General features: G+C 39.7%; 1 protein-coding gene across 1 annotated transcript in view; it reads left to right on the top strand.

Moving 5' to 3' along the window:
• The window catches only part of snupn (snurportin 1), an 11,193-nt gene extending 3,169 nt beyond the window's left edge, over positions 1-8,024 (top strand). Inside the window, exons 3-9 of the mRNA XM_078256683.1 lie at positions 491-674; positions 2,568-2,672; positions 5,201-5,297; positions 5,803-5,900; positions 6,066-6,143; positions 6,648-6,728; positions 6,939-8,024. Of these exons, the coding sequence (XP_078112809.1) occupies positions 491-674; positions 2,568-2,672; positions 5,201-5,297; positions 5,803-5,900; positions 6,066-6,143; positions 6,648-6,728; positions 6,939-7,259 (964 nt within the window). The 3' untranslated portion in view covers positions 7,260-8,024. The remainder of the gene's footprint in view (positions 1-490; positions 675-2,567; positions 2,673-5,200; positions 5,298-5,802; positions 5,901-6,065; positions 6,144-6,647; positions 6,729-6,938) is intronic.
• The last annotated feature ends 3,657 nt before the right edge of the window (positions 8,025-11,681 follow it).

Below are 11,681 nucleotides of genomic sequence, written 5' to 3'. Positions count from 1 at the left end.
TGATCCTGGAGTTTAATTGTGAGTTCTCAGTATGGAGCCTATCCCTTCTGGGTTAGAATTTCTCCTACCTAGAGCCACTACTCGAGATGAGTCTTATTTTAATACATACAGTAAGATAATAGTTTCCTTCTGTATTGCGACATGAACACATTTTAACCAACATAACCACTAACTGATGAAAGGCACTGGAGACCTTTTTTCATTCACTTCTGCTCCAGCTACATACTTGCGACTACAGTAACGCTCATTCTAGAAAGCCCTTTAAAGAGGGCCTCCTTCCAGTTTTACAGAATTGGTAGTGGCAACTTAAGAATGCAGGGTGTGCGGATCCACTGATGTTAGTTCTGGCTGCAATTTAAATGCATGTTTTAATGTTTTGAGTGACCACCATATCTTGTGTACTGGTAAATTACACAGATGTTTTCATCTCTAAAATAATGCCACAGTGCATGTACTTGAATGGGCCTTTTTTTTCTATCACTGCTCTCAGCAAAAGGTTAAACTACGTCAACCATGCGCGGCGTCTGGCTGATGGGGACTGGACGGGGGCAGACAGCGATGGAGAGGAGGACAAGGAGAAAAAAGAGGAAGGGGAAAAGGAGCAAGATGGCCAGACAGAGGAAGAGGGGATGGAGATTGAGAGGAGGAAGCTGCCAAAACATTATGCGAACCAGGTCAGTGTTTGTTGTGTTATTACCCAGAGATATTATTCTATTCATTTGTGAATGACTTGGCATGGCATGTACTTTTCTGCATTCTTCATCTGGGCCAGCAGAGGGCACTATAGTTTCTAGAATGACACCCAATGAGCTTCTTCAATGCCAAATGACCTGAAATCATCATTTTTGGAATCTTAAATACCAAGGGGGTAAGCGAGCATCCGCAAAGCGTACCTCCTATGGAGACATTTTGATGCTAACAAGCCATCACCTGCCGTTAGCATTCCATTAACTGCCATTCATTTTGGCACCACTTTGACACCGAATAACTTTACATCTGAAGGGTTTAAAGACTCTATTTGTCCATTGTTTATTTCTAAAGAAACACAACAATGTATTAAAGGCTCCATTACCTTGTATCTCACGTTATGGCTCCGTAGCAGACGTTTTTGTAAAAATAGGCTAACGATTGTGTCATAACCACGCAACTTTCTGTCGCATAGTAGAGGAATTACCTAGGGCTGCACGATTATGGCCAAAATGATAATCACGATTATTTTGATCAATATATTGATCACGATTAATTATCACGATTATTTGTTGATTTTAACCAAAACTAATTTTATTGTCACATAGGCTAATTATAACTGCATTCACATCCATATTGTGCTACATTCCTCCTTTGTTGAAGGATACTATGAAGGAGTATGCCATTTCAGCTGTTGTGCGACCGCTTTCCAAACATGCGCGTTTGCCATGAAAAGATACAGGCAACGCAATTTTCTGTTCACGTTAACGGCGCATGTTAAAATCCGGTATCTACCGGACGAAATAGCAACGCGGATTACGGTGTCACTTAAATGTCTGCGTTGTGCTCTGATGCTCCAAAACAGACGTTAGAGGCAACAGAAACATCGCTGCATGTCACGCTAGTAAACATTAATAACACGTTACACAGCAGCTAACCATAGCCTACCATTAGCTACAGTAGTAAACACGGCTAAAATGCTGACAGCTAAACGGTGTAGTGGGACTGTATTTCACTGTAGAGGATTCCAACAGCGGGACGTACAACAGTCTGCCGCTAAAGCTATGAGCTAAAAGACTGAAACTAGCACTGGTCACTTCTGTTGTCTGAAAAACGACACAGACGGGACAAAATGTTGCATTTACTGGTAAACTGGTAAACCTCGTGACGACTTATGACCGACTGCTATCTGTTGTGGAATTTTCCTCACGTTACTCTGTGACTGTCTACATCTAAACTAAGCTGCGCGGTGCAGGGAACAACTCTGACTGGCTCATGGAGGCACGTGATCAGACAGTGGTTTACGGAGCTTTGGAAAAGAAAAGAAAAGAAAAAACTTTGATATAGAGCGTTCTATGAACGGATTGAAGCATTTTAAATATCGCTCGATCACGTGAATTTGATCGTGGGAAGCCAAAATCGTGATTAAAATTCGATTAATTGTGCAGCCCTAGAATTACCGTATAGTCAGGAGAAGTGGCAGGCAGCTACGACTTACATTAGCTGTTTAAGTTAAATTACTAATGTTAACTAGCATTTTAGTTAGCAATAATTCGCCTGTGTCCATGTTATCTCCTTACATATACCTACGCTCTCCGTCTCTGCAAGATTGGGAATGATTGAGATTTCTCTTGGCACAGCTACCAGAAGACTTACAACTTTGAGACACGTTGCTCACGTCACATCTACGTCGTCAAGCTCAGTTGGAGGCTGCACAGTAACGCTCAGCGCTCACCGGAAAAGTGCTTCTAATAGACTTCACTGGTCTCCGTGGAAGTCTACGGTGTCGCTTTGTCCGTTGCGTTTACTGTCTATGTTAAATACAGTGTTGATGAAGATAAAAAGCTGAGTTTGTTAACAAAGTTCCTCTTTCTCCTTAGCTCATGCTGTCAGAGTGGCTGGTGGATGTGCCATCAGAACTGGACACCGATTGGCTGATGGTGGTCTGTCCTATCGGGAAACGGTCCCTCATTGTTGCCTCCAAGGTAAGAACCAGCCACTGCTTTTCTATTGTTTCACTTAATGTGTTACTGCAGGAAGATGACTATTTTAATGGCATCACATTGATAATTCAACACATATAGAACTGTCAAATACAATTGAGATTCTGCGATCAGCTTATATTGGCTTTTGGACTAGTTTCCACCTCTGCTGTTTCTGATGTGTCATCTTCCAGCCCTGATCGAAAGTCTTGCCACGTTCACAGTTTGATTAACATGAACAGCAGTCAGGATCCTTATCGTTTAAATGCATTTTCGTGACTGTACTGAATCAATATTTTTAGAGGATTATATTGTACTTTGCATTTATTGCTTGTAAATTCAATACTGCATTCCTGGTTTTGAGAAGAACGAGTTGAGTTGTGCCTGTGACTAAGATGAGGCACCTTGTCTGAGAAATCTTACACAAAATGAATAATGTGGACTAACCGTTAGGAAGAATATTCCTGAGCCTGTGATGGAGAAAGCGGTAAGCTGGAAGTGATTTCATTATGATACTGTTCACAGTACCATATGAATCATAAAATGAGCATAAGTTTGAGTCTGAGGTACTGTGTGAGACGGTTTTATCAAAATAAAATAATGCAGCTGCATATATAGCCACTGCAGTGTTTCCTTTAGGATTTTTTTTTAGCAGTGGGGGCAGGTCTGTCCTCACAGAGGACCTATAGGGCACTTTACATCTACAACAGGTCTACACTTAGAACGTACCCACTGCGGGGACGTTTTTGGTGGAGCCGTTCGTTTAATAGTCGACTCGGAAGAAAGAGAACGTTTTGACAATAAACTACATCAACACAACAGTATGTGTTGTTAAACTGGATGGGTCCAATACCCTCTGAATAGTTCTACTTTTTGTTAAATTTGCTATGTGAGCGGCAGGATAATTTAAAGGGCAACCGCAACTACATTTTTTGTACAGCCCTTTTTCCGTGGTGGCAGAAATTTTGCCATGGTGGGCCGCCACCAAAAAATCAACATAGAGGAAACACTGCACTGGCATATAATTGTTTCAAAAACTTAAGAACATAAGTATGCTACATGGCGACAATAATTTAATGCAAAAAGACAACAGGTTTGGCCTTGAAGGAGAAAATTGAAAACAAGAAGTACCTAAACAAAGTTGTGTCAGACAAACAAGAAATGATGCATTGTCTCTCATCATTGATTTGGCAATAACGGAAGTTTTCATTATGCTCATGTTAACATGAATAATGCCATTACATTGTAATACAGAAACAAAAAGAAATAATTGAATTACACTATTGCCATCTTGTCAGCTGTTGAAAACAAAAAACTTTGGAAACCATGCTGACTAGAAGACCTGTCAGTCATATGAAATGAATCCCCAAACAATCCACTCTTAAGTCTTCCTCTACTAGTAGTTTCAAAATCATCATCAAGTCATAAATTATAAGAAGTGAGATTAGCTTGTTTTTTTCCATTTCCACTGTCTTACAACATTGCATGTGTTTTTTCTGTGGTAGTGTTATATGTAAAAGAATTGCCTCATTCACCACGTATTGTTTCAGTATGTGGTTTATGAGTAACTGTGGTACAACACGCCTGTCCTGTCATACTGGCATAGACTACAGTTTTCCTCCCTCAACACACACAAATATTTGCTGTACTAGTGTCACTCCACACCCTGTGATGCAACCATCTATATTGTCATTATGACAGTCATCTTGACCTCATTAACGACAAACCTTTTGAAAACGCCACAGCACAGCACTCTTTACCAAACAGAAACAAAAGATGGTTTCCGTTGCTTGAGGAAAACGGAATGAGACGAGTTTCAACTGCTCGCTAGTATTCACATGTATTTGTCAGAGTTACCCAATGTGATGTGGGTAACTTATCTACGTAGCTTCTTATCTTCTCCAAAGTTCCTGTGCAGCTCTGTGGTAACTTTAGCCCCTAATGCTGCCTGGAGTTAGGGGGGTGATGACTGTTGGGACCACCTACACCAAAAATCAATTTCTGTGATCTGTGACCCCATTTGTAGCTCCCAATATTCTAATGACCCGAGCAGTTACAATCGTCAAGATGTCTTACGAATTTAAGTCCTACTTTTCTATTTTTAAGTGCATGTAGGGACATCCAAATACAATATGCCATACATTATGATCTATTTCAAATAGGGCTGTCCTCATACTTTCAGTGAGAGTGATGATTGACTAATTATTTCAGCTCCAGTGACGATTTGATTACATTATTGTTTTACTAAATTCTGTTTATATTATTGAAGTAAATTATAATTGAAAACTAACAAAATGAGTCGTTAGTGATTTCACAAATGTGAAGAGGTTTGTCTCATGTAATTGATAATAGTGCAACACGGTTCGTTGCATTAAACAACAAAAGTTTGATTTGTGTGTGTGTGTCTTTTCTTTTTTATAACCAATAACATGGCACAAGACATTTCAAACTCAGTTTAACAGTTATAATGACAGAGTAGCTGACATTGTGGTAACAGTATTGTCTCTGTTATTGACTTTTTTTTCATGAAGGGTTCCACTGCATCGTACACTAAAAGCGGCTACTGTGTGAACCGTTTCCCCTCCCTGCTGCCCGGTGGGAACCGACACAACTCGGCCATGGGAAAAGGTAGGTGGGCCTGTTGAATGTGCAGCGCGCGCAGTGGTTAACTATGGTGGACCACTCGGGCAACACAAGAAAGTGTTCCACCAACAAGAAGGTTCTCCCATCGGCTCCCAGTCACCTGCGAGTTTATTTCTGTTTCTGGTTATGTTCTAGCTTAAATGTAGTGCAACAACATTGAAAGAACTTTCAACTTAGGGTTTAAATGTATTAATCGCAGACTATGCTTTTTAAGAGAGGAGGGGAGATCCCAAATTTTCCAAAGGGACCACATACATTTACTAACACTAACACTATTAACTGAAAATATCAGAACTTGTAACTTTTGTGTTACAGGTATTAATCAATAATCCTTTCAAAAGCTTTGCATATACAGTTACAGTACTATGGGGTTATGAACGTCTTTTCTTTTGCCTTTTTTTTTTTTTTTAAAGTAAATAAGTTTTATAATAAGTATATTATATACATTTTATTATAGTGAATTCTGTAAATGGCCCTTTTGTATGTGCAGACTACACGATCCTGGACTGCATTTACAGCGAGGTGGACAGAACATACTACATCCTGGATGTCATGTGCTGGAGAGGCCACCCGGTCTACGACTGCCCGGTAAGACTTGGCTTCTAATCCTCCAGCAATCCAGGAATGCTTGTCTAATTGCTTAAGTAGCAAAGTCTGGGCCACAGATGTGCATTTTTGCCACGTTGGCCATCTCATTGGCTTGGGATTTGAAGAGGAGGTTTTTGTTTACACTACTTGTTTTCTCATCAACAGACTGACTTCCGTTTCTACTGGCTCCAGTCCAAAGTCCAGGAGACAGACGGCCTATCAGAAATCGCCAAACGCAACCCTGTAAGTAACAGGAATAGAGCCCCTTCACTTCATGCCCCATTTTGTCCTTCCTAGTTTTCAGTACTCGGTATTGTTATTTGAGCTACTGTAACATGTTAATTCTATTTTAGGTTTCCTGTATTTTGTGTTTGTTGTGCTTCATGCCTTGCTGCACCTTATTTCCACATATGGAATAAATAAAGTCCTGAACTTGAACCTATTCAGAGGGAAATAAAACAAAAGAAAACTTCCATTCCTGTCTTTCGTACTAATTGTGCACTAAAGTGATTATTACGCACAAATCTTGACGATTATGGGGCTTTGAGGAAGCTGGAGTGAACGTTGAGTTCATGGTTCACCTTTTAATCTTTAGTGTTTGTGCAGAGCAGCCCAGTAGGAGCTAAATCAGGCTTAGTCCTTGTAGAGTAAACTTTCCATTGGAAAGCAATTTCTCACATTTGACAAGAAGACAAATTGTGTTTGGAACTAACAACATGGTGCTCTGCTTTTGCTTTTGTCCAACAGTTCCGGTTTGTGAGCCTCCAAAGCACAGATTGCACAGCAGAGCTGATTCAGAAAGCCCTGGCAGCTGAGTATAGCTTCGGCGTAAGAAAAGTTCTCTTGTCCTCCAACCGTTTTCTGCTAGCACCTTAATGCTGCACATTGGGAGTAGTGTTAGAATCAGATAAATGCTAAACTGCTAGGTGTAATGATGTATATGGGAGGTAATTCCTTATCTTGTTATGAACCGCAAACAAGCATTTATTTGCCTCTCATCAAGCTTGGATTAGTTTAATTCTGAATTTCTGGCTGCAGGTGGACGGTCTGCTCTTCTACCACCGGCAGACCCACTACACCCCCGGCAGCACCCCTCTGGTGGGCTGGCTTCGCCCCTACATGGTCACTGATATCCTGGGCATAGAGGTCCCCATAGGACCCCTCACCACCAAGCCTGAGTACGCCTGCCACCAGCTGCAGCAGATCCTGGAACACAAGAAAACATCAAGTGAAGTCCGCCCGGCCAACAGAAGTGGAGGCTATGAGTTAGAGTACCTGTCCACACCAAGCCTGGACAGTGGGGACACTCTGAACTTTTTGAATCAAAAGCCAATAAGGGAAGCTCACATGGAGATCTGAGTGGGAGGCTTAACGAGATGCAAATTGCTAACTCTGGGTTTCTGAGTGGTGGCGGCCCACATATGGCTCTTTAGAATATCTGCTGAATGGTTTTGCAGATCTGACCAATTGCAAAGCATGGCTAATTCTAATCCGGCGCTGCTCAGGACGCCCTCAGAGTGCCGATTAGTAGAGCTATGCTCCATATGTGTGTTTTTAAATGGCTAAAAACTCTGCCATTTACATGTTGTACCTGTTGCAGAACTCTGAAACAGATTTGTTTCTTTGAGAGTAATTGTCATTAATCACTATAATTACTTAGTCACAGTGTGTTATGCAGCTCCCTTTCATAACACCATAGGTAGTCACGTGTTCAAAAAATAGGACGAGAGGTTTCTTATGCGAGATATACTGCAAAGTGCAGCACGGTAAATGTTGTGGTAAGGTGTTGTTTTGCTCCTCTGCACTTTTTGCTCTTGAAACAGATCTCGCTTAAGAAACATCCTTACTGTTGTCAGCTGTTTGCAGACTTTCTAAAACTATCATTAAAGCTTAGCCGCCAAAAAAATCCGGTATTTTTCAACAGATTATCATTCGTTATGGAGAGTTTCACTCAGTGATTTGGAAGTTGAGGTGTTGCTGACTGGTCAGACCCTGTGAGTTGGGATCATGCTGAACAGCAGCAGTGACATGGACTTTTACAATTTAATGTTGAATTTAAAATGGTTTAGATGATGTTTTTAAAGCGTATGTTTCTCAATAAATGTTTTTTTTTATCGGCCTACACTCATTACACTTTTTTTGAAAGGTTTATTTCAGAATCAGTTCAGTCCTCTAGGAGAGACATTTAATACAGAAATTCTTTAATTAGACTGCAATCGTCAATTTGTAACATGCTCATTTAATTGGTTGTTTGGGTTTAATTCAAAGTATCAAACCATTCACAATTATATACATTTTAGGGAATAAACATGTACATTTAGATCACGTCCGTAGCTAAATACTGCTTCTGTGATTAAAGATTGCTATATAAAATTAAGCAAGAAAAACGTTTAAAGTTTTTTTTAATATAATTTACATAATTTATTCATACGATAAAGTTAAAGGTACTCTAAGTGATGTTGGGTGACGCTACTTCTTGTTGACGTTCAAAGTATTTTCAAACAAAACGAAGACTAGCTCGCTCCTCATCCCGTCCCTTCCCTTCAGTGCTTCAGACATTTGTATAACTGTAAAGAGCTGGGTGGAAATTGTCAACAGGAAAAGACATGAAAGTGTCTGGCAGGATTGAACATTTTGGCAATCTGTGCCAACACATCCTCTGTGAAGGAACTCCCAAAGTCATTGCCTCAGGTTGTCATATCTGGGCTTTATGAAGTAGTTTACAATATGTTAGGAAGGGAGGCAACCAGATTTTTTTTTTTTTTTCCTTTTTGTTGCCATGTTTTTTGGTGGGAATAGTTTTGAAGTAAAGTTGTTTGTGGTTTTAACTGAAAGTGCAAATTAGTAATATGACTTCTAAGGTAGCTGAGGTAGTAGTGGTAACTTTAAGGAACTGTCCACCCAAAAACATTGTAATTCTACCTGTAGCTAGCAGCGTGGCTCTACATATAGCAATAGCAATGTCTGTTGGTCAGTCCACCACTTTGGTCCAGACTAAAATATCTCATCAGCTATTGAATGGATTGCCATGACATTTATTAGACATTTATGGTAGAGCTGGGCAATATATCGATATCATATCGATATCGTGATATGAGTCTAGATATCGTCTTAGATTTTGGATATCGTAATATGGCATAAGTGGTGTCTTTTCCCAGTTTTAAAGGCTGCATTACAGTAAAGTGATGTACTTTTCTGAACTTAGACTGTTGGAACTGTTCTATTATTTGCCTTTACCCACTTAGTCATTATATCCACATTACTGATGATTTATCAAAAATCTCATTGTGTAAATATTTTGTGAAAGCACCAATAGTCAACACTACAATATCGTTGCGGTATCGATATCGAGGTATTTGGTCAAAAATATTGTGATATTTGATTTTCTCCATATCACCCAGCCCTAACTTATGGTCTACAGAGGATAAAGCGTATAGGCTTTGGTGATCCCCTGACTTTTCCTCAAGACTACCGGTTCAGACATGTATGGCCCCCTCTGGACGTATCTTTTAACTTTTAGGGACCATCATCTAATTTTAAACTGACATTCCCTTACACCTCAGCTGTACGTTTATTTAATTCTAAGTAGCAAATGATAGCATGCTAACATGTTAAACTAATATGGTGAAAATGGTAAACATACCTGCTTACCATCGGCATTTTAGCATGGTCTGTGTGAGCATGCTGATGTAAGCAATGCTGTTTTTAAAGAGCAACCTCCAAGAGCCACTAGCTTGGCTGTAGACTAAATTCAGAACATTTTAACACAAACCTTTTGGGGCTTAGTTTGTCATTTGAAAATATATATTTTGTGTCCCAATTACAGATAACGAGACATAACATTCAAGATTACATACAAAATAATAAAAGGCTGACCAGGTACAGGGTTTTGTGTTTGACCCCTAGAATCAGAGTATGCCTCTTTCTTGAAACATCAATTTAAATGTCCAATAATCACCAAGTAATAAACAGATTTAAAAAAAAAAAAAAAGAAGGAAAAAAAGAAAAGGCATAGTTATCTTCACCACTTGCAGCTTTACTAGAACAGCATGCACTGCAGCTAAAAGCCATGTTTGTGTTTGTGCCACTACTCACTTTTTCTACACTGGAAAAAAAAAAAAAAAAATCTTGTTTTCTCGATGGTATCACTAATGCTCTACCACCTACACGGAACATCAACAGGTGAAAATAACACGCTCACCATCCTTCTGTGGGGGACTGTTATAACTCATTCTGGGAAACGTAGGACATCACTGACTGAAGTGAGGTGCACAATGCAGCGGAAGGAAACTCAGTATACCACAATTACGATATCTGGTAACTCCTGGAAAGAGTCAAACATCAGACTGATCCAAATAGTAAATATAGTAGATGGAAGTATTTAGTAGTAGCAGGTTCTTGGTTATCTGCTTTTTGGTGAGATTTCAGTTCTACCTAAAGGGGGAAAATGATATAGGTTATATAACAGTGTTGATGTAGTTTGTGATCAATCAGATTTAAGGTAGTAGAATTTTCCTTTGGATGATGCTACAGAAAACAATATGAGCAATGTTTCCACATGTATGTTTTTTTTAACCTCCCATTGTTTTAATTGCATCTGTGGTCAAAATGTGTGCAAATACAAATTTCTGCAAAAAGGTCCAAAGTATTTGACTCCTCCAGACTTACAGAATTTGAGAACAAGATGTTTGACAATTGCATTTCATCGAGTACATTCGGATGTTTTTTCTCTTTACATTCAGTCACCACCGAGAGGCCTGTCAAAGAGAGCATAGTCAGGCATGTGGTTAATGCGAGAATCCAGCTATTAGTCAGCAGCACTGATCACTTTCCAGGAACTGTGCACATTTGTCAGAGCACGCTTAGTCTCCCACACATATCTGTACACACACACACACACACACACACACACACACACACACACACGTTAAATGTTGGTTACTTTAGGCCTCTCTGATCTCTATGAAAACCCTGTCACAAGCCTTCTAGGGGAGGAAGATTTGTGTTTCTCCTCCAACTCTTGAACACCTGTCAGACACATGATGTTTAGCCTGCATGGTAACACTGCTGGCATTAGTGTGAAAAATAGTAAGTTGCATATTGATTTGTAGCCAGGTCCACATAGGGCTGTAGCCAGGATTCACAAAAACTGAGGTAAAATCCAAAGATAAAGAGGCAGTAGACAGCAAAATGTTTTTTTAATATTTAAATAGTGATGAACAATGATTAAAATTAAAACACGTTCATGTCCGTAGAGTAAATATAAGCAACAGCCAGCAGCCGGCAAAGCAGCAAAAAAGACTGGAAATGGGGAAACGGCTTACATGGCAGGTAACAAAATCCACCTACCAGTACCTCTAAAGTTCACAAAATAACATTATATAAACATATGTTGTGTGTTTTTTTCTGTACTAAACCCAAAGTGTAACCTGAAAACCAGCAATGTGTTCCTTTTTTTATTTAATAGTAAACTTTAGTGGTGCTTGTAGGCAGATTGTTTTTTACCCTCAGACAGAGCCAGGGTAGCTGTTTCTCCCTGTTTCCAGTCTTTGTGCTAAGCTAAGCTAACCGGCTGCAGACTGTAGCTTCATAAATGTGCAGACATGAGAGTTGTATTGTTCTTCTCCTCTAACTCTTGGCAAGAAAGCAGATAAGCATACTTCCCAAAATGTCGGCCTATACCTTGAGTGTACAGTTATATTTTCTGTAACTATTATCTCCCTATATATGCTGTTTCAAGCCTTTTTCACACTGCCAATACAATTCTGTGGGGAGTAATAC

This window comes from Sander vitreus, chromosome 8 (genome assembly GCF_031162955.1).
Source record: "Sander vitreus isolate 19-12246 chromosome 8, sanVit1, whole genome shotgun sequence".
In the NCBI taxonomy this organism is placed as follows: Eukaryota; Metazoa; Chordata; class Actinopteri; order Perciformes; family Percidae; genus Sander; species Sander vitreus.
This window is presented reverse-complemented; position numbering and strand designations above follow the sequence as displayed.